Genomic DNA, 27,934 nt, shown 5'->3' with positions numbered 1-27,934 from the left:
ACCAATCCTTCCCCAATCCTGATCCATGGAAAATTTGTCTTGCACAAAACCAGTTCCTGGTGCCAAAAAGGCTGGGGACCGCTTAAAGCAGTGAAAAGAAAGCAAATAGCCTGGTGTGAATGCCAAAATGACCGCTCAACAAGGACAGCTGGATAGATACGGGCAGAGAATGGAACAGAGTATGGACAGGAGGGGGGCAGTGATAAACCCCGTCTCCTCCCCGCTACACAATGGGAAATGAGGAGATGCTGGAAGGATCAACGGCCGGATGATCAATAACCTTAACAAAGTTAAGGGCAGACGCAGGGGACCGCGGCAGCGGCCATGAGGCAGGTGGGAAGCAGGCACAGTGATGAGCCAGCTGAGGCTGTGGGATCGTTTATTGGGGCTCTGTCCAGCCAGGCTGCAGCACCCGCCTGGGCCCGGCCCAGTGCCACCAGGAGGTGCCGGGTGGGGAAGGGGAGAAAGCGCAGGAGCAGCCGCCACCCCAGGGGCTCGCCCGGTCCTGTCTCCGTCCCTCCCTGAAGCGGTGCGGTGCGGCGCTCAGGTGAGCGAGGTGTCGTCGTCGCTGCCCTCGCCGCCCGCGCCGCCCATCCGCTCCTCTCTGCTCTCGGCCACCGCGCTCTCGTCGATGTTCTCCAGTGAGTCCGCATGCTGCACCGACAGCTCCGACAGCGCCAGGCTCGGCAACGGGCTCTGCTCCGGGTGCAGCCATGGCTTGAAGTGAGGCAGGTGCTTCTGCTTCCACTCGGGGTATTTGAGGCACGCCTTGTACATCTTCTTCATGGCCTGTGGGCCCGCCGCCCCGCCGGGTCAGGGGTTGGCTAGGGGGCAGGTCTTCTCCACGCCCCCTCCAGCGGCTCAGCCCCCAGCATCCTGACTGGCTCCCTTTCAAAACTTGGCTGCTCAGCCCTACTTGCCCTCCCTGAGCCCTAGGCTCCATTCTCCCTTCTTTTTTTGTTTGTTTTTTTAAGACGGAGCCTCACTGCGTGGCCCAGGCTGGAGTGCAGCAGCGTGATATCGGCTCACTGCAACCTCTGCCTTCCGGGTTCAAGTGATTCTCCTGCCTTAGCCTCCCGAGTAGCTGGGATTACAGGCGCCCACCATCACACTCGGCTAATTTTTGTATTTTTAGTAGAGACAGGGTTTTGCCATGTTGGCCAGGCTGGTCTCAAACTCCCGACCTCAGGTAATCCACCTGCCAAGGCCTCCCAAAGTGCTGGGATTACAGGCATGAGCCACCACGCCTGGCCCTCAGGCTCCATGCTTAACTCCACCCACCTCATCCCATAGTCCTCTTTCCAGTCTTCGACACCCCCAAAATCCCAAGGCCACTCACCTTGGGAGCCAGGAACTGAGAAGATTTATTCACCACCCACTTGGGTAAGGAGCCTGTGAGGGCAGGGAAGGGAGGAAGCAACCTCAGGGACCCAGCCCCTCCGCCCCCCACAAAAGCCCCACCCTCTACCCAGAGCTTCCAGGGAGGCCACACCGTCTTCCCCATGAGGAGGGGGTGTGTGAGGCAAGTCCTACAAGCCTTTACCCTCACTCCCTTCCACCTCAGACCGAGGTCTTCAGGTTTAGCTCTGTCCCCCACTTTCCCTCTGCCCAGCCTCAAAGACTACGTGGAAGAAAACCACAGGGTCCTAGGTGAGCACAGGCTATACGTGGGTGGAAACTCTGACCCACCCTGCTGCACCTGCTGCCTCACTCAATCACACTGACATCCCTTCTCAATCTAACCTCCCTCCCAGGAATGCCCCTGATGCTCAGCCCCTCCCCTGCCTGTCCTTCCAAGTCCTCCCCTGACCACACAGGCCTCTGGCTGAGCACCTCAGCCTGGCCTGACCTGGAATCCACCACCCAGCTCTCCACCCTGTCTCATTCCCAAGTGTCCACTCCACCTCTGACACCCAACACAATGAGGTGCCGGGGGAGTGCTAGGCCTGGACCACTGTGTGCTGTGGGGCTTGGAGCATTTCCAGGCAAGGATGCTCAAGGCTTCCCCATCCTCTAGTCACTCACTCACTCACTCACTCACTCACTCACTCACTCCATGTTCACTGTGACACCCACCCTGGGCCAGCCCTGGGGACCCAGAGAGGAACTCACTGGGGGCCCAACAGGAGCCGAGTGTTCTATAGAGGGGAACGGACTACAGAACAGGGAGCCAGTGACTCCCCTGAGTATCAGGGATCAGGAGGTGACGCCCGCAGCACCCCTGGAGGGGCGAGGAGGGGAGGCTGCGGGGAAGGGCTGCCCGGGCACAGGAGTGGGGATGGGTGAGGTGTGAGAGACACCAGGAGACCTGGGACAGGGCTTAGGCTTTTCTTGGAGGGCAATGGAGAGCCACAGAGTAACTTCAAGCAGATGAGAGTCATGAGGAGATAAGTGTTTTAGAGAAATTCCTCTGGCTGCCGTTACACACAGACAAGGTAATTGGTATGGAGAGAAATGCCAGACTCAGGAGCTGCTGAGAAGGCAGAATCAATAAGAATCAGTGACGGGGGCTAGGCACGGTGGCTCATGCCTGTAACCCCAGCACTTTGGGAGGCCGAGGTGGGTGGATCACAAGGTCAGGAGTTCGAGACCAGGCTGGCCAACATGGTGAAACCCCATCTCTACTAAAAATACAAAAAGTTAGCTGGGGGTGGTGACAGACACCTGTAATCCCAGCTACTCGGGAGGCTGGGGCAGGAGAATCGTTTGAACCCAGGAGGCGGAGGTTGCAGTGAGCTGAGATTGCACCATTGCACTCCAGCCTGGGAAACGAGCGAAACTCCGTCTCAAAAAAAAAAAAAAAAAAAAGAACCAGTGGCTGGATTTGGCTGAGGAAGAGGGAGTGACCCCAAATGACGGCAGGTTCTGGGCATGGGTGACTGAAAAGTGGAGACTTAGGGCAAGGGGCAAGTTAGGAGGAAAGATGGCAAGTTCCCCACTGGACACAACGAGGCTCAGGTGCCTGGAAGACATCCGAAGGGAGATGTCCAGGCGGCCGATGGCCACAGGAATCTGCATCTCAGCTGAGAGAGACATGGCCACTTGTGACAGAAGCCAGGGGTGGCTGAGCCATCCCCAGGGAGAGAAGAGTAAGGCCTAGAAAACCCAGGCATCCAGGACAGGCAGAGGGAACAGCCAGTGAGCAGGGAACAAGGCAGAGCATGGGGACGGCAGAGCCCAGGAAGAGCGCTCCCAGCTTCATCAGTGGGGCAGTGGCACCTCCCTGGCCCACTCTTTTCAAACCACTGTAAAGTCCCAAGCCTTGGTTCAAGGAAGGCTTTGGATAGAAATGCCCCAAAATGCAAAACAGCTCCTAACAGATGCCCTTCTGGATCCCTAATAGATCAGGCCCCACCCCTGTGGTATAGGGAAGGATCCCATGATAGGCTGCCAGGGCCAAGCCCTCACCTTTGGGGTCCACCTGGGCCAGGTAGGTGATGACGCAGCTCTTGGGCCCTGTGCTCTGGATGAGGTAGCCCGTCTGGATGGACACAGCTCGGACCAAGTCTTTCCGAGGTGGGTATTTCTGGGGATGGAAGGCACAGGGAGGTGAGACTCGGGGTGGGGGCAAAGAAGATGTTTTTGTGAGTATACACAAATGTGCACGCGCGCGCGCACACACACACACACACACACACACACACACACACACACACACACAGTTAATTCACATGCCGTGACATCTGTTCCAGATCAGGCCTGATTCTGCGTGCAGAGAAAGGGAAGAACCAGACTAGGTCATCCTAGCCCCTCTTGAAGCTTTTCCTGTTCCCCTCAGAAAAGCCCCCAGTCTGGGGTCAGGGCTCATGAGCACATATGGGCACTCACAGAAACACACACTTACCCTTGCCCAGGCCAGCTATACCTGCCTGTCCTTGCCCAGGGAGATCAAGGTGGCTCAGCCTCAGGGAGGACCAGAGGACCCTGCCTCTCACCTCTTGTTCCTCATTTCCCTGTGCCAGAGCCCAACCAATCGAAGTCAGCCCATCCCACCCACTCGCCACAGAGGTGGCCACACTGCCCTCTCCTGATCTGCTCAAGAGACCCAGCAGGGAGAGAGGAGCCATTATCCTCACTGTACAGGAAGGAAACTGAGGGCCAGTGGGCCCATGCCTGCCCGAAGTCACATGGAAGTCATGGTGGCAGCCTCAGCCTTGCACTGCCTGACCCTCTCCCCTGCTCCAGTGCAGGGAAGGCAGATTGACTCACGGGATGTTTGACTGAGTAGTTCATAATGATGTAATCAGCGCCCATGGGGAGCCAGGAGCGGAGGGTGATGACATCACGGTTCTTCAGGGGCTTGGGACACCTCCCTGTGGAGGGCAAGGGACAGTTCAGCCAGACCACTGGTCCACCTGCCTACAAGGGAGGGTGTGGCAGAGGCCAGAGATGCAGGGATGCCTAATTAACTGCCAGCTCTCCAGTGCAAAGATGCACCTCCCTCCCAGACCACAGTCCCACAGCTGGAGCCAGAAAAGAGACAGGGCAAGACCTGTCCCTACTGTCTCCAGCCAGCCCTGCTCCTTACAGCCTTACACAGCCCTTACATTGTTGGCCTGGCTGGTTTGTCTATGTGAACGTGAGTGTACGAGAGAAAAACAGTATGAGTGTGCATGAAAATGTGTGCCTGGGACTATGTGGCATGTGGGTGGGGGCTGTGTACCTGATTGAGTGTATGCCTATGTGTGTATGTATATACATGAACATGTGAGTGCATATGTATTTGTAAGTGTATGGGTGTGTGCCTAAGGGTCTAGGAGTGGACAGGGAGGGCAGCTCTATCTCTCAGCACTCAGGTCTCCGAGCAGCTTGGTCATGTGAGTAACCACAGGAGGGAGGGGGGAGGAGGAGGCTTGGTGGGAGGCCTGGATGGAGGCCAAGGGGACTGGGATCAGCGCGCTACGCCTGCTCACAGGAGTAATAGCCCACGTCAGCGTTGACTGTCAAGCGGGCGATGTCAAAAGTCTCAATGACGTTGCTGTCCCATTTCTTGCGGTACTCAATGTCGTGTAGGACGTCGTAGAGTGTCTCGGCTGGCACATCACGGCACTCCATCCGGCACTGCAGACAAGATATATGGGTTGTCAGGATCATATGGGGCTCAGAGTCTTGGCCAGGGGACCAGAAGGCAGACAGGCGGAGGGGGAGGAAGAGAAAGAGGACAGCAAAGAACAAGGGCCTCTGAAACCAGCATGGACTTCCTTCTTGCCACAAGCCCTGTCCAGCTCCCCAGAAAGCCACCTGTGCCAGGAGACAGACAGCCTCTGTATCCAGAGACCATCTCCCCTGACTCAGCCCAGTCTCCTCCTCCAGGAAGCCTTCCCAGCCAGACCTTCTGGGCTCCCACACAATGAATCTCTATGTCTGTGCCCTCCCAGACCCTGTGAGCTCCTCGTGGGCAGAGGCTCACGGTTGCTTCAGCATGGAGCCTAGAATGGCTACATGTTAAATGAAATGAAAGTATAAATGAAAATCAAATGATCAAATGCCCAAGTGGAGGATTTATTTCCTCCCTGGTACTTATCACTCGGCCATACCACCTGTCCTCCTATTTGTGGGTTGGTTTGTTTGTTTTTCCTTCAACAAACATCTTTGGATTTTTTTTTTTTTTTTTTTTTTGAGATAGAGTTTCACTCTTGTCACCCAGGCTGGAGTGCAATGGCACGATCTCGGCTCACTGCAACCTCTGCCTCCTGAGTTCAAGTGATTCTCCTACCTCAGCCTCCGGAGTAGCTGGGATTACAGGCATGTGCCAGCTAATTTTTGTATTTTTAGTAGAGACGGGGTTTCACCATATTGGCCAGAATGGTCTCAATCCCTTGACCTTGTGATCCACTCACCTCGGCCTCCCAAAGTTCTGGGATTACAGGTGTCAGCCACCTCACCCGGCCTGGATTTCTTTCTTTTTTTCTTTCTTTCATTCATTCATTCATTCATTCATTCATTCATTCATTCGTTCATTCAGATGGAGTTTTGCTCTTGTTGCCCAGGCTGGAGTACAGTGGCACGATCTCGGCTCACTGCAAGCTCTGCCTTCCGGTTTCAAAGGATTCTCCTGCCTCAGCCTCCCGAGTAGCTGGGATTACAGGCACCTGCCACCACTCCTGGCTAATTTTTTGTATTTTTAGTAGAGACAGGGTTTCACCATGTTGGCCAGGCTGGTCTCTAACTCCTGACCTCATGATCTGCCTGCCTCTGCCTCCCAAAGTGCTGGGATTACAGGCGTAAGCCACCGTGCCCAGCCTGGATTTCTTACTGTGTATTAGCCTTGCCCTCAAAGAGCTTTCCATCTGGGTAGAAGACGGCCAAGGACACCTTGTTTTATTTAACCCCCCCACCAACAACTCTGCCAGATAAGAAATCCAAGGAGGAACTTGAGGCTCAAAGAGGTTAAGTAACTCCCAATGTCACTCAGCTGGTAAGTAGCAGAGCTAGGATTTAACCCAGATCACATGTCTGGAAAGCAAGTAAAATCACAATGAGGTTTCCCTAGGTTTGCACTCAGTGAGATGAAACTCAATATCCTTGTTCTGTGATTTTTTTTGTTTTTTTTTACCCAAGTGCCCTATCCCCAAGATCAAGTTCCTCTCAGCAAATGGACAAGTTTTCTTGTGTAGTTTAAAAAGATCTCCCAGAACTGGCATTTAGACAGTGCCAAGGGAACCCTCACATAATACCTTCCACTCACAAGAGGAGATAAGCAACCATTTGAGGGAGAGGTCACACTGTCTTCCCCCTCATCCCAGAATAGGCCGTGGCCCCACTAATGGTGGTGGGATGCCACAGGAAGGACACACCGACGCCTGCTGGCTATTCTAGGCACCAAGAAACCCATCACGCCTTGGATATAACTGCAGTTTACAGAAAATACAGAGGACAGAGGAATGAGCTAAGTGACACCACATGAGAATGCAACCAGACAGAGCTAGACAGTGAATCATTCCATGGGGCTACTGGCCCAGGATCTGCTACTGGCCCAGGATCTTCTACTGGTCAACGTCAACAAAGGGGCTGGGTGGGACTGACTTGCAGGATATAACAACCACATGTGAAGTGTGTCTCTGGATTGCAAACTGATTTAGACACACCATCTATAAAGGGGATTTTTGGGACAGCTGGAGAAATGTGAACGTGATCAAGAGTATCAGGTACACTGAAAATTTACAGAAACAAAATGGTGGAGACTGCTGCCTAAAAAAAGGTTACAAAATAGGTTGGGTGAGGTGGCTCACACCTGTAATCCCAGCACTTTGGGAGGCTGAGACAGGCAGATCACTTGGGGTCAGGAGTTCAAGACCAGCCTGGCCAACATGGTGAAACCCCATCTCTACTAAAAATACAAAAATTAGCTGGGCGTGGTGGCACACAACTGTAATCCCAGCTACTCAGGAAGCTGAGGCAGGAGAATCGCCTGAACCTGGGAGGTGGAGGTTTCCGTGAGCCGAGATCATGCTGTTGTACTCCAGCCTGTGTGACACAGCAAGACTCCATCTCAAAAAAAAAAAAAAAAAAAAAAAAAGGCAGCATAACCTCAATTGGGGGAAAAAATATATGCATAGAGGAAGCTCAGGAAGTGCAATTGCTAAGGTGTTAACAGTGGAGATCTCTAAATGATAGGAATGTGATGGTTTCATTTTGCTCGTCTGTATTTCTTTTTCTTTTCTTTTTTTTTTTTGTTTGTTTGAGACGGAGTTTCGCTTTTGTTGCCTAGGCTGGAGTGCAATGACACGATCTCGGCTCACCGCAACCTCCGCCTCTTGGATTCAAGTGATTCTTCTGCCTCAGCCTCCTGGGATTATAGGCACCCGCCATCATGCCCAGCTAATTTTTGTATTTTTAGTAGAGACGGGGTTTCACCATGTTGGCCAGGCTGGTCTCAAACTCCTGACCTCAGGTGATCCACCCGCCTCGGCCTCCCAAAGTGCTTGGATTACAGGTGTGAGCCACTGCACCCGGCCACTTGTCTGTATTTCTTATTATCTAACATGTATAGTGCTACTTCTGAAATAATGAAAACAATTTCGAAAGGTCCCCCAGCAATACTGACAGGTGCACCCACCATGTGCCAGGTACTACACTAAGTGCTTTATACACATTATTTTATTCTTACAGCAGCGCTCTGGGATATAGGCCCCATTATAGAATTAAGAAAAACAACGTTCAAGGACAGACTCGAGACTGCAATATTGTTTGTGTGACCCTGAACAATTCACCCTCCCTCTCTACCCCATTTACCTTTCTGCTCTATAATGGGGCATAACTAGATCCAACCATTTAATCAGCAGCCCCCAGCTCCAGCCCTGTACTGAGCCCAGAAGAGTCAGAGGTGAATCTGAGGCCTGTCTTTGAGAGGTCTGCAGTGAAAGGAGGAGCCCACCTTGGAAATGGGGAGGTGTCCCAAAGTGCTCAGTAGGGGCATAAGAAGGAAATCAGCTCCATGGGCTGGGTCGGGGGATCAGGCTTCATGGAGAATCTCAGTGCAGGAGGTAGGTGTTTGCCAAGTGCCCCTGACAGAAAGAACAACCAGCCAAGGTGCAGAGGCAGGTGAGAGTGTGGCCTGTGGGCAGTGAATGAGTTCCATCTTTCCATCTGGCTCAGTCTCCATGGTGTGGTATAGCCTACTACTCAAAAGGTCCCTGGTTCTAGGTCTTCTTGGAAAAATGGGTGATTCCAGGGCTGGGTCAGAGAAAGTATAAGAGCATGGAAAATCTTCTTGTGCCAGGAAGTAAGCAAATACTCAAAGAATGATAGAGATTTTGGACACCGGAACCAGCTTGAAGGGCTCTCCCCCTGGCAGAGTGGCCAACTCTTCAAGGTTTACCCAGGACTTCCCCAGTTTTACCACTGCAAGTCTCACATCCTGGGAAATCCCTCAGTCCCAGGCAAGCTAGGACAGTTGGTCACCCTACCACGGGCTCAATCTGAGATAAGCTGCATATTAAACTCAATAATGACCATAACCATAGACATTCCATTGAATAAAATAGGAAACCAAAGTCTATACAGGTATGAATAAACAAATAAATGGAATGTTTGGTGAGAAATGGGGAATTTACATAGTTTTAAAGTACCTTCCCATTAAAATACTTATTAATTACAAAGGGAAAATGAGTCACTTCATAGTAGAGAAGCCTGGCAAATAGCACCTTAATCAAGTGATCAAAGGGAATATCATTAATCACAGGACAAGTTGCTGTCAGGTGTTGCCTGGTAGGACGCAGTGAGAGGAATACACGTATCGCTTCTGTGCTACCTCTGCCACAGAGACATAAATAGAATCACAAGGGAACCTCAGACAAACCCAGAATGAGGGCTTGTCTCATTTTACAAAATAATTGGCCTATAAGTGTCAGGATCATGAGAGTCACAGAGAGAACTACATTAGACTGAGGAGACTAATGAGATGTGACTGAGTGAATGAATGAAGGAACAAAGTGAAGGGAGGAACGCGATGGTGAGAAAGGGGATTGAAGAAGACAGAGGCTGGATCCGGCATCATCATTAGCATCCAAACAGCCTCCTGAGCGGCCACAGGGAAGTCCAGGCACTGCCCCAAACATTCAACACGCGCTCATTCTTCACCCCAAACCAGCTGGTGGTCACTGTTATCATTCCTGCACTGCAAAACAGAAAACTGAAGCTTGGGGGATTCAGCAACTTGCCCAGATCACAGAGCCTGAAAGCAGCAGAGCAGGGACTCAAAATCGGATCTTCCTGTCCTCTTAACCATCAAAGAGCACTCAAGCGTGGCTTCTGAGGAAACCAGAATTTCTCTAAATCCCAATTTGGATGCTAGTTGGCTTTGCAAATCTTCAAACATGTTATCCTGGACCATGAGTGTATGGAGGGGCAGTGACAACAAAACCCTGCTTCCTGGGTTAGAATCCAACCTGGGACTGCCTCTTCCCCAGCCAGGCTCAGTGCTCCCAGGGCCCGGCTGCAAAGCAGCTGAATGCACACTGGGAAGGGGCCCATGCTGCCCCATCCTCCAAGGGGCCCATGCTGCCCCATCCTCCTTCCAGAGGCTCCCAGAGCAGGGCTGTTGTGGCTCCAGAGGCCAAAGACCCACCTCTGGGACAGAGGACAGTGGCCAGAGCATGCAGAGCCACGAGACAGACCAGTTGCTCAGTGTAAACTCTGAGTAGCACTTTATCTTATAAAGAGAAACTTCAAAGGATTCCCAGGCTAGTGGCAGACTCTTGTGGAGGAAGGCCCCCGCCCAGAGGGTAAGAACCTTTGCTGTGTCAGCGCAGGTGAAGAAACTGAGGCAGGCCAGGTCGTGAGGATTAGGTAAGTGTCCACAGGCGTCCCCAGCCTGGGCTGGCTCATGCCCTCTCCACAGCCCCGGGCAGGCAGCACTGCTGCGCTAAGCAGAAGAAATTACATCTATCTTTGTTCCTGCTGGCGGCCGTGGCCACGCCCCACAGGTGTAATTCTAAGAGGCTTGGGGAGGGACAGGTGGTGGGGGTAGGGCTGAGTCTCTGGAGAGCACCAGGTGGGCAGGCCTGTACCAGGAACCCCCAGCTATTAGGCCCTGGGTGTGTGAGTGTCCACACCAGGTGCTGGCGTCAGGTGTTGCCTGGTAAGCCATCTTGGCTGCCCCCGGAGAAACTCCCCCTGGAAACAGGAACCCAAGGGGGGTTGCTCCACCAAGGAGCCATGCTGGGCTTGAGTGCATTTAAAGTCTGGTGATAGCAGGGACCCCGACATGCAGTGGTATTACATCTGAGAAAACAGGCCAGCCAGGTGCGGTGGCTCACTCCTGTAATCCCAGTACTTTGGGAGGCCAAGGCGGGCAGATCACCTGAGGTTGGGAGTTCAAGACCAGCCTGACTAACAGGAAGAAACTCCATCTCTACTAAAAATACAAAATTAGCTGGGGTGGTGGCACATGCCTGTAATCCTGGCTACTCAGGAGGCTGAGCCAGGAGGATCGCTTGAACCCAGGAGGCGGAGGTTGTGGTGAACCAAGACTGTGCCATTGCACTCCAGCCTGGGCAACAACAGCAAAACTCTGTCCCCCACCAAAAAAAAAAAGAAAAAGAAATCTGAGGCCAAGGGGAGCAAGTGACGCCAGAGAAACTACAGGCTGTGTCCCAGGCACTCCACTCTCCAAACCCCCTCAAGTTCTCAAGGTGAAAAACCGGGATTGCCGAGAACCCCTGGGATCAGCACTGCACTCCACAGCTCCCCAATTCCCATGAAGCCACGATCAGAAGGGACTGAACAAGCAAGGCGCAGGAAAGACCCACACAGGCTTTGAGGCTGGCAATTCCAGGCTCGATCCCAGCTCTGTCTCCTGGGCACAAGAGTTAACGCTTAGGAGTCTTCATTTCCTCATGTGAAAAATGGAAATAATAATAGGAGCTATCTCATGGGGATGTTGTGATTAAATGTAATATGCCTAGCGCATAGTAAATACTCAAAAATAGGTCGGGTACAGTGGCTCTCACCTGTAATCCCAGCAGTTTGGGAGGCTGAGGCGGGTGGATCATTTGAGCAGGAGTTCAAGACCAGCCTGACCAACATGGTGAAAACCTGTCTCTACTAAAAATACAAAAAAAAAAAAATTAGCCAGGTGCAGTGGCGCATGCCTGTAATCCCAGCTACTCAGAAGGCTGAGACACGAGAATCACTTAAACCCAGAAGGAGGAGGTTGCAGTGAGCTGAGATCGCACCACTGACTGCACTCCAGCCTGGGTGACAGAGTGAGACTATCTCAAAAAAGAAAAAAAAGAGTACCTATTGGCTGGTCCAAATGTAGTGAGTGATCTCAATTGATTATTCACAGTAAGTTACAGATCAAACTCCTTGTTCTACTGTTTTCCCCCTTCTCACTACTGCATTTGACTAGTCTTTAAAAAAAAAAAACAGTAGCTACTATTACTCCAGCGGGTTTCCGTGAGTAGCCATGCACCCTTCCACGTGGCCAGGACTAGGCTGCATTTGCAGATACTGTGTACCCTGGGTGCCTCCCGCGCCTCACCCTGCCCTGCCCTTCCATTCATCCTTTCACCATTCTGAGGCCTGCTGTGTGCCAGACCTGTGTGCAACTGGGTGGTGGGAGACCGGAGGTGAACCGGACCTGAGCCCTGCCCCAAAGAGGTCCCGCCAAGTAGAGTAGTAAGGGACAGGGACACAAAACCTCAAGATAGCACGAGCAGGGATAGGAGAGGCGAATGCACATGAACTGCATGGTAGAGTGCGCCTGAGCCCAAAAGGATAAGGCCCTGAGCCACTGAGGGGCAGGAAAGGGCATTTCAGCAAGGGGACAAGCAGTGCAAAGGCCCGGAGGGTTAAACAAACAAGTACAGTGCAGGGTCCAGTGCCCAAGCTGTGTCTCACTCTACCCCTCACCTCTCTCCTGCCCCCTGCCTGTGTTCTCTGGGATGTCTTGCCAGTGCTGAGCATTAGAGAAGGTGGACTCTCCACTCCAGGGAGGGGCAGCAGTCTCTCCCAAGACCCAGGGAGATGGTCGACCTGAGACGGGAAAGGAAGTCAGGTCCCCTCCATGGGGCTGTGTCCTGGCCTTGAGAGCCAAAGGCCCAGGCAGTCACAAGCAAACAGACACACAGACAGGTGGACCTAAGGCTAATCCTCCCTCCAAGACCTTACACAGCAGGATGCCAATATCCCTGCCCATGGGATATGTGGGGCACACAGATTATCCCAAAGTCCTAGGGACCCAGGAAACGATCTCTTCACTCAGAACCCTTCAGGTGACCACTGGGGAAACCTGGCTTCAGTTGGGCTCTGAAATATCCCACAGGCTGTGCTAACTTCTCCATACACTGCATTTCAGCAGATAGTTTTGTGACAGGAGTAACTGTTAAGCAAATCACCCTTTCCCAACAGAACTATATTCAAATGAGAGGAAGAGTTCCTGATGGGGTGGGGCACAAAGTATCAAATCAATCACAGCCCTGAACAACGGCCCCAACCTCAATAACCATTACCATTGCTCGAAATCACTGACCATTCAGCACCCCGCAAAGGAGACAGGGGCACCTGGACCATGGACCCCACAGGGGCTGAAATTTAGCTCAGACCACCTCTGCCAGCTGTCAAGGGCACAGAGCTGCATCCTTTGTAGATATTGCCTCTGACCCTTCCAACACCCCAGAGGGAAGCATTACCCCCATTTTACAGATGCTGAAACTGAGGCCCAGGGAGGTACAATCCACACATCTAACAGTAATGAAGCAGAGAACCAGAGTCCAGGTGTGACTGATCCTACAGTGTCAGGACTTTCTGCTACCTTCACCAAGGGGCAGGACTGGCCCAGCTAAAACAAAACACCCTGGCAACTGGAGGCTGCCTTAGTTGATGGTTATAATGCAGCGCTTTGCTGACCAGGGAGGCAGAACTCACAGATTCTTCCTCCAAACAAAGCTCCTGACCCAAGTTCCAGATTTTCCAGAACCCAGTGCTGGGGCTCCAAACCTGAAGCACCTGTCGCCTGCAGGCCCAGAGTTCATACAGCAGTGCTGGTCCATCTGTGTCAGACAGACCTCTGCCCTGCCATGTCCCGGCTGTGTGGCTTTGGCTTGGGCAAAGAACTCTGAGCCCCAGCATCTCATCTGTCAACAAGAGATAATCCTCTCCCCAGAGTGGTCCTGTAAGGATTAGATGAGACTGGTCCCTAAAGCCCTTGGCAGTAGCTGCCCCTCCTCCAGCCCCAGGCCCCAGCAACTTTCCCTGATTTCTCAAGCCCTGCCCTGGGGGAACACCTCCCACTAATCCCCAAAGGACAGGACATACAAGGACAACAAGGAACAAAGTTTAAAATAACAAAAATGCCAAGATCCCTCCACAGTGTGAGTGCACAGGGAGGGGGTGGGCGGCTCTCTCACACCCCACACAGATGCCCCCTCTACCCTCACAGCCCACAGCCAGGCCTTGCCCTCACCATGCTGGACCAGGAGAGGAGGCTCTGAGAGATGCAAAGCCTGGCCCGCAGCACACAGCAGGTCCGAGCCCCAGCGCCAGTGCCCCTCTGCCCTTTCTGCTCCTGCTTCTCCTCCCATGACCCACTCACCAGCTGCTGGCTTCAGGGCCCTCCACTCTGCCCTTCCCTGAGGCCCCCACAAGGCAAGCATCGGGCCAAGCTGATGGAGCACCTGCCCCTTGCCTCTGGGTTTCTGGGGCCCCCAAAATGGAGACCACCAAGACCCTTCACTTTACACTCCCCTTGCCCCCCCAAAATAATACTAAGAGCTGCTCCAGGGCACAGACCTGAGGGTTCAGGGGAAGAGGGGAAGGAGAGAGGTCTGCTCAGTGCTGTCATGAGGGGTGCTGAGGCACCTCCTCCTCCAGCACTGCCCAGAATGCTTTCCCAGGACTTCCTCTCCCTGGCTCCCTTCCTATTATGTCTTCAATATGTCTTCAAACTTCAGACCAGCTGCCCCCTGTCTAGGCAGCCTGCCCTATCCCTAAACTCTCCAGGATGAGCTGGAGGCCACCCTTCCTTGTCTCCTAGACCCCCAGCAGCTCCCTCCTCAGCATGCATTGTCATACATTCATTTGCCTGCAATGCTGTGGCCCCTTGCTCATCTTGGCGTCCTCCATGGCTTGCAGGGGGCCTGGCCTACAGCAGGCGCTCAGTAAGGAGCTGTTCCTGAATGGAGGGATGGGTAGGTAAGCCAACAAACAGGTTGAGCCCGTGTGGGTTTCTCTGACTTTTAGAATGCTGGAGCCCTGGTCCGTGGCCCTCAGTGCATCTGTATAATTCAGAAGGAGGTACAGCCATGAAAATCCCTGAACTGTTGTAGATCTCTATAACATGAGGACAACTACTATTACTACTTCCACCATCATCCTCTTAAAAAGGGGTAAAGGGCTGGGGGGTGGAGGCATGAGGTGTCACAAATACCAAGAGACAGGTTCAGGGGAGATTCTGGGACTTGCTTTAAGATCTTTAACTGTCCTGACAGTCAAAGAAAAGTAAAGTAAAATTGTACTGAGGTACCAATTTATGCTCAGTAAATTACCAAAAATATATAAAATACTCACTGCTTATGAGGTACTAACTGCTTATGAAGATACGGTAAAACTGTTACACAGCTAGTGGCAGCAAAAATTGGTTCCATTATTCTAGAAAATAATTTGGCAAATACTTTTTAAATCATAAAAATGATTTAAAAAGAAATTTCTCTTTCTTTCTTTCCCTTCCTTCCTTGCTTGCTTGCTTGCTTCACTGCAGTGATCACAGTTCACTGTCCCAGTAGCTGGGACTACAGGTGTGCGCCACCATGCCTGGCTAATTTTTGTATTTTTTGTAGAGATGGGGTTTTGTCATGTTGCCCAGGCTGGTCTCAAATTCCTGGGCTTAAGCGATCCTCCCACCTCAGCCTCTCAAAGTGCTGGGATTGCAGGTGTGAGCCACTGCACCCCACCAAAAATGTATTTTTCAATTCAGTTCCCAGAATCTGAGGACTACAAATTTGTACTCAGAAAAAAATATAAAATAAGAAAAAAATTATGTTAACAATATTCATGAGTACACTATTGAATTTGCAATTAGCAAATTATACTGGAGAACCACCTGAACACTACCACCAGTAGCCCCAGTTTGGGTAAGAGTGACACATCACCCTAATGATGACTGCACACCACAGAGGGTGGAGGGTTCCCCCGAGCAGGGGTGGCCACTGAGCTAGCTCTGCACCTTCAGAACCCAGACAGGCCTATAGGGAACAGCTGCCAGAAATATTCCTGCATTAATAAGTCTGTAGCAATATAAGAAACTTCTACAGAGCAAGATTAAATAAACAAAACAGGATACAAACTAGTACCTGTGACATGGTTTAAACTATGAACAAACTCTACACCTTTGAATGAGAGCTAGAAGGAACCAAGAAAAAGTTCTATTCAGGGAACTGAGGCTCCGGGTGATTTATCTTTATTTTTATTTTTTGGATTCTCGTTACTGGTGCTACCATAACGTTTATACAAGAGATAAAAATCACCTTTTTAAGAGAATTATTTTTTTTGAGACAGAGTTTGGCTCTGTCGCCCAGGCTGGAGTGCAGTGACACTATCTCGGCTCACTGCAACCTCTGCCTCCCAGGCTCAAGGATTCTCGTGCCTCAGTCACCTAAGTAGCTGGGATTACAGGTGTGCGACACCACGCCCGGCTAATTTTTGTATTTTTAGTAGAGATGGGGTTTCGCCATGTTGGCCAGAATGGTCTCGAACTCCTGGCCTCAAGTGATCCACCCACCTCAGCCTCCCAAAGTGTTGTGATTACTGGCGTGAGCCACCACGCCCAGCCTTACTTTTTTTCTTCCTAATTAAAAGCATTGCCCAGAACCTCAAGTCCTTACTCCCCGTACCTGAAAGCTGGGACTCAGCTGAGTTGGGGCCTGAGACTGCCCATCTGATGCTGAGTTAACCTGGGAACACTCTGTGTTGTCTGGCAGGGTTTGCAGGCACAGACAATGACAATTCTTTAGGTTCAAGGAAGGGACAAAGAAAGCCAGAAATGCAGGTAGAGGGAGGGGCATCTAAGCTGGACCCTAAAAGATGACCAGAAGAGGAGACGGCACCCAGATGAAAGGGAGGGGGAAGGGGCTCCCGGCAGAGGTGATGGCCTGAGAACTAGAAACGGCCTGGACTGGTTGGGGGAAGGAGAGGAATCAATGCAGTGCCACCAGGTAACCCGGGTGAACAAAGACAAAAGTGGGAAATGGAGCTGTCCTTTAGGGACCTGTTCATTCATTCATCCATTCTCAGCAAATGTGGATGGTGTGTGGCTCTGTGCCAGGCTCTGTGCTAGGAGGTTGGTATAATAAATTCACTGAATTCCATCCTCTCAACTACCTGGGAGGAGGGACAATTACACCCATTGGTAAACAGTGGCTCAGAAAAGTGAAGTGGAGGAACCAGGTTGGAACCCCCAGCGTGATCCAAAGTCCATCCCTGAGACTGTTCCCTGAGAACTAGGCTCTGTTCTGTTTAGGACCCAAGGAATCAGGTGGGCCAGCACCTGGCCAGAGGAGGACAATCCCTGACAAGTCCATGCTGGGAGCTGGGGCTTTTGAGGGTGTGTGTGGAGTTGGGGGGATGTTGGGGCTGGCTTGCCTAGAGCTGGCATGGGGGTTGGAAGGACACAGAGCACAGTGGTGTGGGCCCAATGCAGCCTCTGCTTGCCCCATCTTTGGACTCAGTATTCCCACCTGCAAAATGACCAGACAATCCCTATGGCCCTCTCCTGTGAAGCGAAGGGGATCTGGCAGCAGCTACCTCCAACTCGTCTTCTTCCCAAAAGTGGAACCCCCGAGACTGTAGTGGAGAGTAGAGATGTTACCATGTCTCACCCAGACAGAGCTCCCTGAGCAGACTGAGCTAGGCCTTCTCTGCCGCTCTCCATCCAGGGCTGAGTGACTCATCCCTGCTCTGCCTCTCCCCCTTCCCTCCCTGGTCCCCAGCAGCCTCCCTGGACCTCCACCCCCACCTCCACCTCCAGGCTCCACAGCAGCAGGCCCAGCTCTGCAGCAGTGATGAACGTTGCAGAGGCTGGCCTCCTGCCCTGTACCTCTCCACTTCCATCCTGGGGGGCGAGGGGGAGCCAGGCAGAGAAGGGAGAGCTGAGAAAGGGAGGCAGAGAGTGGAGGGCCTAGAAGAAAACGGAAGGGGTAGGGGATGCCAGTGAGACAACACAGAGGCCAGGGCTGACTTCCAGACATCAAGACAGGCAAAGACAAAGAGGGAAAAAGCCTCCCAGGGCTTCCAGGATCACCAGTGGACTGACGCCCCCAGAGCTCTCCAGTAAAGTTCCAGGCTTCATCCCCAACAGCCTCCAGAGCACCGCACCCTGGGCAGCCCACAGATGTCTCCTGCTCCCCATGCTTAGCGCTGCCATAGCAGTCACGGTTCTCCCTGTGCCTGGCACTGCCATAGTGGGCATGGTTCTCCCTGTGCCCGGTGCTGCCATAGGGGGCATGGTTCTCCCTGTGCCTGGCACTGCCATAGTGGGCATGGCTCTCCCTGTGCCCAGTACTGCCATAGTGGGCATGGCTCTCCCTGTGCCCAGCACTGCCATAGTGGGCACGGTTCTCCCTGTGCCTGGCACTGCCATAGTGGGCATGGTTCTCCCTGTGCCTGGTGCTGCCATAGCCACAGTGGGCATGGCTCTCCCTGTGCCCAGCGCTGCCATAGTGGGCACGGTTCTCCCTGTGCCTGGCACTGCCATAGTGGGCATGGTTCTCCCTGTGCCCGGTGCTGCCATAGCCACAGTGGGCATGGCTCTCCCTGTGCCCAGCGCTGCCATAGTGGGCACGGTTCTCCCTGTGCCCAGCACTGCCATAGTGGGCATGGCTCTCCCTGTGCCCAGCACTGCCATAGTGGGCACGGTTCTCCCTGTGCCCAGCACTGCCATAGGGGGCACGGCTCTCCCTGTGCCCAGCACTGCCATAGTGGGCATGGCTCTCCCTGTGCCCAGCACTGCCATAGTGGGCATGGCTCTCCCTGTGCCCAGCACTGCCATAGTGGGCATGGCTCTCCCTGTGCCCAGCACTGCCATAGTGGGCACGGTTCTCCCTGTGCCCAGCACTGCCATAGTGGGCATGGTTCTCCCTGTGCCCAGCGCTGTCATAGTGGGCATGGTTCTGGACTTGTCCCTTATGCTCTTACTCTCAACCTCTAGCCAACTCTGCCCGTTGGATTCCACTCGGCCATGACCTTCCCAGCAGCCCCTCTTCACTGCCCAGACAGGCCTCACCATCCTTACTTGGACCCCTGTAGCCACATCCTCTTCTCTGGCCTCCTGACTTCCAGGCCAATCTGTCCTCTGTGGCCAGGGAGCTTTTTAAAACCCAGAGCTGGTAATGGCCCTTCCCAGCCTGAAAGCTTCTGCTGCCTGTCTGTCTGTCTATCTCTTTCCCTCTCTCTTTCTCTGCCATCAGGATAAAATCTAAACTCCAAAATGTCCTCCCCACCCTGGTTCTGCCTCTTCTCTTCCTCACTGTTATCCCTGAACCCCTGCCACAGGGGAGCCTACCTCCCTGACCAACTCACCAAGACTTTCTCAGCTTGCTGACTTATCCTGCTGGGCCCCCGAGGCCCCATCCAAACACCAGCTCCTGGAGAAGCGCCTGCACCGTCCCCCAACCATGCTGCCAGTCACTGGCCTCACTCAGCCTGAGTATATGTCTCTGTCCCCACACTGCTCACAAAAGGCTGTCACTGTCTCCATGTGTCTCCCCATGGGGCCTTGAGTCTCTTAAGAGTAGGACCCAGGTCTGATATCTCCAGGTGGCTGGCAGGATGGGTGGGAGGCATGAGAAGAGGTTTGTTGAATGAATAAACAACTGGGACAGGAAAATGACCAGTAGAAATATTAAGGACAGAATAACCTTAAGACACAGGAACAAAGTGACCAGTAGAGACATTAAGGACACTGCCAGTAACCATTAAGGGACAGGGGAACAGAGATGGATAGAAAACACGCCCCAAGGCCGGGCGCGGTGGCTCACGCCTGTAATCCCAGCACTTTGGGAGGCCGAGGAGGGTGGATCACGAGGTCAGGGGATCGAGACCACGGTGAAACCCCGTCTCTACTAAAAATACAAAAAATTAGCCGGGCCCCGTGGCGGGCGCCTGTAGTCCCAGCTACTCCGGAGGCTGAGGCAGGAGAATGGCGTGAACCCGGGAGGCGGAGCTTGCAGTGAGCCATGATAGCGCCACTGCACTCCAGCCTGGGTGACAGAGCGAGACTCTGTCTCAAAAAAAAAAAAAAAAAAAAAAAAAAAAAAAAGAAAACACGCCCCAAAGGGAAGACCTTGAGACCCAGAGACAGGCTTGAGGCGGCTGTACCCCTCTTGGTGCCTCCCTCTATCCCCTCTGGCATGCTTGGACTGGCCTTGATGCCCTGGGGCCCCTGGAGGCAGGACAGGGGGCTTCAGAAGGGGAAACCATGGCACAGTCAGAGCTGAGCCAGGGGCGGGAGCTGCCAGGAGACAGCTGAGGAGACATAATTGGATCACAGACAACTCTGCTTCTGCAGTGAGGGGGTGTGACTCACACACACAGAGTAACGCCAGACACAGAAACACACACAGAGTCTCACACTCACAGGCACAGGCACACATACCTTCAACACAGATTGACTGACCCTGTCAGGCCCCTGTCCCGGGGCTGTCACGTGGGTAGGAAGGGGGAGATGGGAAACCCAGCACCTGCCCCTGAGGAGCTCAGTGTCTGCCAGACTAAGGGCCACATCATAAACACAGTCACCCACAATTCAGCTCCACACATGAAGGCCCCAACAGAATCCTCAATCCCTATCACATTATCTTGTCCTTATGCACAACCATCATCTGGTGTCTTATTTAGTTGTTTGCTTCTATTTTGCTCGTCACCCCGTCAGGATGTAAAACCCATGACAGCAGGGTCTGATCTGTGTGGTTTGCCCCTAAATTCCTAGATACGACATGATCCTTGGAACATAGTATGTCCTCAATAAACATACTGAAGCAATGAATGAATGCATGCATGCATGCAAGTGGAGATACACAAGGGAACTCCATCCTTCTGGCTATCAGGCCTCTACCTCAAGACTCATCACCTCCCTGGCAAAGTACCAGGCCCCAGCCACTATGGCAGGGTCCAAAGATGGCAGGCAGGGGCAGGAGATGGTGGAGAGGATCTCAGGAAGCTGGGGGCAGATGGAGGTGGTAACACAAAACCCAAGGATGAGTAAATGGCTCAGGCATCAAAGGGGAGAGCAGAGGTGGCAGTCACCCCCTACTTCCCATTGGGCAGCAGGAGGCAGTATATATGTGCAGACATTGCTCACTGGCCCCAGGACATAGGATTCCAGAGAAGCATCAGAGGTGGCAAGTACCTGCCTTCAGGGAGCCCAGGCTGAGGGGCAGGAAGGCAATGGTTATGCTAAAGCCCCAGAGAACAGCTCCAGCTGCCCTGTGCCACCTCCCCCAGGCTCTCTTTAATAACAGGTGACAGGAATCTGCTGTGATTGGCATGGGACCCTCTGCTGCCCATACTTTTGAGTCTCCAGGGGCCCCAGGGCATCAAGGCCAGTCCAAGCATGCCAGAGGGGATGAAGGGAGGCACCAGGAGGGGTGGGGCTGTCTCAAGCCTGACACGTAGTCTGAGCTGCTTTCCCCGACCTGTTGCCAGAGCACCACCATGTGCCCAGTCAGGGGCAAAGGTGAGGGATCAGGGCTGAAATAAGGTTTCTATCCCCATCTATCGTCGGTGGCAACCAGGCACCCAGGCCAGGTCTCCTTCTCCTCGGGAACAAGCTGGAACAGCCCCGCAGAGGCCCCGGAGCCCCACAGAGCACAGGCCTCTGGGGTCATGGCATCCACAGCCCTGGCTCCAGGTGGCCCAGCCAGGCATGGAGATGCACGGGAAGAAAGAAAACCCATCTGTCTCCAGGACTCCCTTTTTCTCATCTCCTGAAACTTTAAAGACTCTCGGCTGGAAACTGAGCTGGGGCTCGTTAAAGTTTAAAAGCGGGAGCCTGGGGAGCTGGGTGTGGAGGGCACAGAGCCAGCCTGGGGGCTGAAGGCTCCTCTAGTCCCAGCAGGGACACAGCCTGGAGGCACCCTCCACTCCACTCCGGCTCATAAGGGTTCCTTGGCCTGCTTAGCACAGGCACTGAGGGGGCTGTACATCCATGCCGTCCTGCATCCCAGCCTGCACAACACTTCACAGTGCACACATCGCAAAGAGTTATGCTATAACCATCACATCCCGTCCATGATCACTCCTAAGGCTCTCTGGATTCCATCCCTTGCTCCATTCCCCACAACCTGGCTTTAAGGTGGGCCTTGGCACCTCTGCCCAGACAAATACAGCAGCAGCACCCTCTTACCAGCCTCCCTGTCTAAAACCCTCCCCTGGCACCCCAGAGCCTCTAAGACTCAAGGCATGGGGCCTCGGTCTAGCTCTCTAATCACCTCCAGCCCCCTGAGTTCTGAGCCCGCACTGAACCACCTCCCATTCTCCAAATGCACTACCGTGTGATCCACCTCTGGGCCTTTGCACAGCTGCTGCTCTGTATGGAATGCTCCCAACGTGATCAAACTTGTAATCTTCATTCCCCACCCAATTCCAAAAGGATCATCTGAACATTCCTCCTCTGTGGAGCTCCTTCCCTGACCCCCAAGGCTAATTCAGATGCCCTCTCTGGATTTCCAGAGCTCCTGTGACAAGCGTGTGTCTCAGCACCCAGCTGGAGGCTCTGAGGGCAGGGCTTGGATCTGATTGCTCTCTCCATCCCCCACCTCCACAGGGCCAAGCAGAAAGAGGGTAACAATGGATGCTTGCTGAATGTGTGAATGAATGAAGTCTCTGAAGACAGGCAGGGCAGATAAGGAAGCTGAATCCCAGGCACAGACAACTTGCCCAGGGCCACACAGCCAGGACTCTGGATCCTGGTGCTCTTTCCCAAACATCCTCAACCCAACCCAGGCACCTCCTCCAGGAAGACATCCCTAACACCTCCAGCCACCTCTGATCTTTCCCTTCTCTGAGCTCCTCCAACCCAAAGTCTATAGACACTGACTATCTGGGGTCATGCTCTCTGGGAGCCTGTTCCCTGAGGACAGCTCTGGAACTACTTCTTCCAGTTCCCCCCATGCCAAGTCAGAGCTGGAACCAGGCAGCTCAGGGCCTAACCCTGGATTCAGGATCCCCTTCTAGGGACCTCTCTGATGGCACAGACTGGCAAGACCTTAGCCACCATCCTCACTCTGTGTCCAGCAGGGCAGCCTCCCCTACCCTGGCCTAAGGTTAGGACAGCCTCTACAGACCACCTGCCCAGCAACTTCCTGTATGGGGAAACTGCACCCCACAGCAGGCAGAGCCAAGCTAGAGCCTGAACTGACCAAGTCCAAGGCCCTAAAACTAGGTGAAGTCGTGTGCCTGCCACCGCCGATAAGAAGACTGACCCAGAAAGGTGAAATGACCCCCAAAGTCACATAGTGAGGACTGGACTCTTGCCCAGCTGGGTCTCCTCTCAGGCACCCTCCCACAATGACACAGCACAGGGAGACCCACGGGCCCAATCATGTTAATAACCCAGCCCAAGGGAGTGGCAAGATCTCAGCCTTGGCGAGTCAAGGACCTAGGTCCTGATCTAACTTCAGCCATGTCCGGTTGTTTGGCTCTGCACAAGTGAATTCCTGCCCTGAGCCTCAGTTTCCACATCTGCTTGATGGGATTACGGAGACCTGTCCCATACGTGGCCCTGACCTTCCCCATGACCCTTTTGAGTCCCAGAGACTGGTAAGAGTGGGAAAGGCCTTGGAGACCCCTGAGCCATCTGGCATTTCATAGGGTGAGAGGGTGAGGCGCTGAGGGGTCGCGAGCTGAGCACTGGCTTTGGTGTCTGGAACCCAGGTGGCCTGTGGTGTGGGGTAGGTGGACAGTGAGACAGGGCTGGGAGGGGCCGCTGGAGCTTTTCCCAAAGGGGAAGGGGAGGAGCAGCAAGACAGGAAGTCAGAGGAGACAGGTCCCCACTGCCCAGCTTCCTGTGGCCAGCAGAGCCTCAGGCTCTCAGCCACACCCTCTCCCACACCTGCTCCAGGGCCAGGTCTCTCCTGTCACGGGCCCAGGCTCTTATCAGGCCTCATTCCTGCCCCCAGGCTGCCTGTGCAGTGGGTGGGAGGTCACCTGGAACTGTCTGTTCTCTCTCCACCAGGATCTGACGACCTCTGAGGAGATACGCAGGTCTTCCCTGCCTCACACGTGGCAGGCCTCAGGAGAACAGAGCATGTGAGCATCCAGGCCAGGGCCTCACAGGCCACGTCCTCGGCTGTCTGCCTGCTCCTCATCTCTCCCCCAGGGCCCCAGCCCAGGTGCTGAGTTCAGAGGCTCTTGGAGCCAAGAGGGCCCAATGGCACAGATGGGCAAGCATCCCAGAGAGGGGCAGGAATGTGCCCAAGGTCACATGCAACAGCCAGGACTGGACCCCAGCTGGCCCTGGTTGAATGACTGACAGAAGCTCTTGGTCTCCCGTTTCTCACACCAATACAGGTGCCATGGGGAAGCTGACCTGGGCTTTGAGAGACCTGAGTTCAGGCTCCAAGCTGCCCCCTGCCTTGTACCCAGGATCCACATTCAGCATCTGTCCCTGGGACAGGGCCTGAACTCTCAGGAGGTGGTGTCTGCCTCCTCTCCAGTATTCAGAGCACAGTACAGCCCTGGGGCCAGGTCAGGCTGGAGGCCAGGAGGGAGGGAAGGGGTGGAGGTGCCCTCCAACAGCCCCTTTCTCTTTGTCCTGGCTCCAACTACTGGGCCTTGAGCCACAGTGGCTTCCAGGGACCTCTGGTCCCAAGTAAGGGGAAGGGAGATGAGGAGGAGGAAATGAATCAGGTAGACAGCTAGGTGGAGTCCCACACCCACCCACCCTGGGATCAGGAGCACAGGGCATGTCCAGGGGGCAGCTGGCTTTCCCAGCTCTGGAGACAGGCTCAGAGCAGGCTGAGGCAGGAGAGGGGAGGGGGAAAGGGGGCAGAAGCTCAGCAAACACCTGCAGTTGAGTCCCAGCCTCCTGGAGTGACCCAGTCATCCCCAGGGATTCTGGCTCCAGACCTGCTGGGTGACCTTGGCAAGCCACTTTGTGGGCCTCGGCTTTCTCATCCATCAAACAAGAATAGGATGATGAGAACACCATGTCCTCCAGGCCTTCAAAGAGTTATTGATGGGGTTAAAGGCCACAGTGTTGACTAAGATGCCAGCCCATGTGGAGAGGGGCAGGGGCTCTGGAGCCAGGCTGGCATGGGTTCCACTCTTGCCTCAGCTGTGGCATGACCTTAGGCAAATAACATTACCTCGCTCAGCCTCAGTTTCTTTGTTTGTTACATGGAGACAAGACTACACTGCCCCAGACTAGCCTCAGGGTAAATTAGATGAGGGGGAGAAATACTTGGCTCAGAGCAGGGTTCTCATTATCAGAAATGGGATTATCTGCATGGAACCTGGGAGTCCTGGAATCTTGGGGATGGGAAGCTCACAGGCCTCTGACCGTCTCTCCCAGAGCTCCAACTAGCTGTGCTGAGAGGATCAGGAGTGGGGAGCTGGCACCTTGGGGTGCCCATAATCAGGGTCCCAGCCTCCTTCCTGGGTCTGGGCTCTGCTCACCTCCTCTTCCCACCCTCTCTCCATTGTGGGGAGCAAAGCTGGGGAGGCACCCTGCAGGGAGAAGCAAGGCAGGAGGACTGCCAAGATGCTGTAGATCTGGGTTCCAGACCCAGCTCTGCTGAGACAGCTGTGTGACTCTAGGCAGGTCCCTGCCCCTCTCTGAGCCCCAATATCCTTGCCTGCATCCCAGGGGCAGAAGGGGTATGACATAGGGTTACCAAGGGCCCTTTAGCACCTCCAACATCTATCTGTTCAGTCTGAAAGAAAAGAAGGGTAGGGTCCTGGCTGCCCAGGGTGTATGCCTGTTCAGAAGCCTACAACACCCCAGTTTTTCCAAGTCTCTGCCACCCACAAGGAAGGCCACCTGACAAGTCTCATCTGGCCATGAGTGGTCTGTCACAGTCAGCCTGGCCCCCAGACCCACCAATTCCAGGCCTGGGCTGGGCAGAGTTTATTCATTAACCAAGCCAGATGGAGGAGGTAGCTCCACCCTATTGACACAGAGGGTGGGAGTACTGGCCTCAGTTCAGACCCCTCCTCCCCTGACTTTCTGGAGTGCCAGCTTGGTGGGGAAACTACACTTCTCCCCGTGTGTGCACTGCCCACCTGAAGCCTTTCCCAGGTCACAGTCAGGCTCTCGTGAATTCCCTTCTCACCTTTCACTCAATTTGTTCCTTCGTTCTTTCCTTCCTCCTCTCTTCCACCAATATCCCTGCTCTAACTGTTGGATGCTGGGGATGCAAAGAGGACAGGACCTGAGAGGCTGAAGCATGTGGATCACTTGAGGTCAGGAGTTCAAGACCAGCCTGGCCAATATGGTGAAACCCCATCTCTACTACAAATACAAAAATTAGCTGAGTGTGGTGGTATGCACCAGCAGTCCCAGCTACTCAGGAGGCTGAGGCAGGAGAATCACTTGAACCTGGGAGGTGGAGACTGCAGTGAGCTGAGATCTTGCTACTGCACTTCAGCCTGGGAGACAGAGTGAGGCTTCTCAAAAAAAAAAAAAAAAAAAAAAAAAAAAAAAAAAAAAAAAACAGATAGGAGACCTGTCCCTGCTCTCAGGGAACAACCAGCTGGGACATGCCAGCTGCCTTCCCCTTCCCTGCTCCTCAGGCTCAGACACAGGTCAAGGTCCTGAGGCCCTGGGCAGCAAATCCCAAAGTGGGAGACACACGTGGAAACCCAGAGGGAAAGACAGTCAGATGGCCAAGGTGCAGACAGAGTCAGAGGGGAGAAGGGGAGGCAGAAAGTGAGAAGCAGATAATCGTGTGGGGATGGACAGAACTATATGTAAATGATTAAGACAAAGTGAGGCAGAAGGGTTCAGGGTCAGAGGGGAAAGGTCAGACATTTTAGGTCTTGGTAAGGGGCCAAGATACATGCCTGAACTAAGTCTGAGACTAGGTCCCAGGCAGAAGGGGAGGGTGGACTCCTCCACATTTCCAGGAGGATAGCAGAAGGGAGAAGGCAAGGAAGAGGGAGGCGAGGGGCACAGCCTACTGCCAGAGCCCATTGCAGGGGGACCTACCAGCCCTGGAAATGCAGCACCCACAGCAACATCAGATGTGTTGGGGGCAGCTATTGAGGCCCTTAAACCAGAGTCTTCACCAGCCCCTGCCCCATCTGGTCCCCTGGGGGAGGTCTGTTCCCAGGGTCCCAAATCCCAAGCCTGCCCTGCACGGCAAAGAGAGGAGAATTGTGGGGTTGGGAGGAGCAGGGGAGATGGCTATGAGTGACTGATGTGTCTGCAGCTGCCCCCTGTGTTGGCTTCCCTTGACCCCAGGCCCCTTCCTCCCCTAGCCCACCTGCAGCCTGGCTCTGTGCAAGGCAGGGGTATCGGAGCCCTGCCTTCAGGATCTGCCAGCCACAATCCTGAGTCCCTGCAGGAGGCTGAGGGAGCAGCCAGGGAGGGAGGGAAGGCAAAGAGCAAGAGCAGGGCATCAGGCAGGAAGGAATCGGGTCCTGGGCCAGGGTGCAGAAAGCGGGGAAGGAGACCCAGCACAGGCTGAGAACCAGGAATCAGGGAGAGAAGGGCCCAGTCTCCCACCTGGAGTAACTCAAGTCAGGAACCAGGTGCAGGCTTCCCCAGCAGAGGGGTCCCTGAGGGAGACCACTCTCCTAGAAGGGCCTGGCAGCAGCCCAGCTCCCTGGAACAGGCAGGGGCATGCAGAAGCCTGGGTTCCAGCTGAGAGAGGCAGGGTGAGTCACTCCTGCTTTCCAGGCCTCGGTTGGCCCATCTGTGTGATGGGGCTTGGCCCAGCAGACTGTGCCTCCTCCCGGTCCCTGGCAGGAGACTCTCTCTGGGCCCAGATACACAGCCAGGTGTCTAGCCCGGAGAGAGGACCAGGAGACTCCGGGAGAGAGGCAGTAAGGGTGCAGTGGAGGCTGCAGGTATAGCGGGCAACCCTACCTTGATCTTGTGCAGCGTCCGATCCATCTCCACAGCCTGCACCCAGACAGACACCCCAGCCTTGCTGTAGGTCAGGTTCCAGCCCACCTCAGCCTCACACTCTGACCGGAAGCTGCGAAAGTCTTGGTCATCGGGCACCTGGACACTCTCACGGCCCAGGACCGGCCGAGGCCCTTGGGGCTCTGTAGAGGCCGCCGGCTTCTCCATGGGGAGTGTGGGGAGGCCCAGGGCCCTGGTCCTAGTCCGGCTCTCCTGGGTCCTCCGCGGAGGCTCCGACAACGTCGACGCGGCTGCAGATGCTGACGCCACCTTCCTGGGACCTGCAAGACCGGTTTGGGGACGGGAATCAGTGCGCTGGGGGCGCGGGTGGGGCTGTTCGGGGTCCTGGCGGGTGGGGAGCTGGAGAGC

The 27,934-nt window shown here is 54.2% G+C and overlaps 1 protein-coding gene across 3 annotated transcripts in view; it reads right to left on the bottom strand.

Annotated features, from left to right (window-relative positions):
• Positions 1-362: 362 nt before the first annotated feature.
• The window catches only part of STARD10 (StAR related lipid transfer domain containing 10), a 59,313-nt gene continuing 31,741 nt past the window's right edge, over positions 363-27,934 (bottom strand). For 2 of the 3 annotated variants that reach the window (XM_030829080.1, XM_003254756.4), the window contains 6 exons: positions 27,527-27,846; positions 4,914-5,061; positions 4,210-4,313; positions 3,409-3,526; positions 1,340-1,392; positions 363-789 (listed from right to left, as the gene is read on the bottom strand). In XM_030829080.1, the coding sequence (XP_030684940.1) occupies positions 544-789; positions 1,340-1,392; positions 3,409-3,526; positions 4,210-4,313; positions 4,914-5,061; positions 27,527-27,846 (989 nt within the window). In that variant the 3' untranslated portion in view covers positions 363-543. The remainder of the gene's footprint in view (positions 790-1,339; positions 1,393-3,408; positions 3,527-4,209; positions 4,314-4,913; positions 5,062-27,526; positions 27,847-27,934) is intronic. The other variant, XM_030829081.1, reaches the window with a different exon arrangement.

Source organism: Nomascus leucogenys, chromosome 15 (assembly GCF_006542625.1).
Source record: "Nomascus leucogenys isolate Asia chromosome 15, Asia_NLE_v1, whole genome shotgun sequence".
Taxonomy (NCBI): Eukaryota; Metazoa; Chordata; class Mammalia; order Primates; family Hylobatidae; genus Nomascus; species Nomascus leucogenys.
This window is presented reverse-complemented; position numbering and strand designations above follow the sequence as displayed.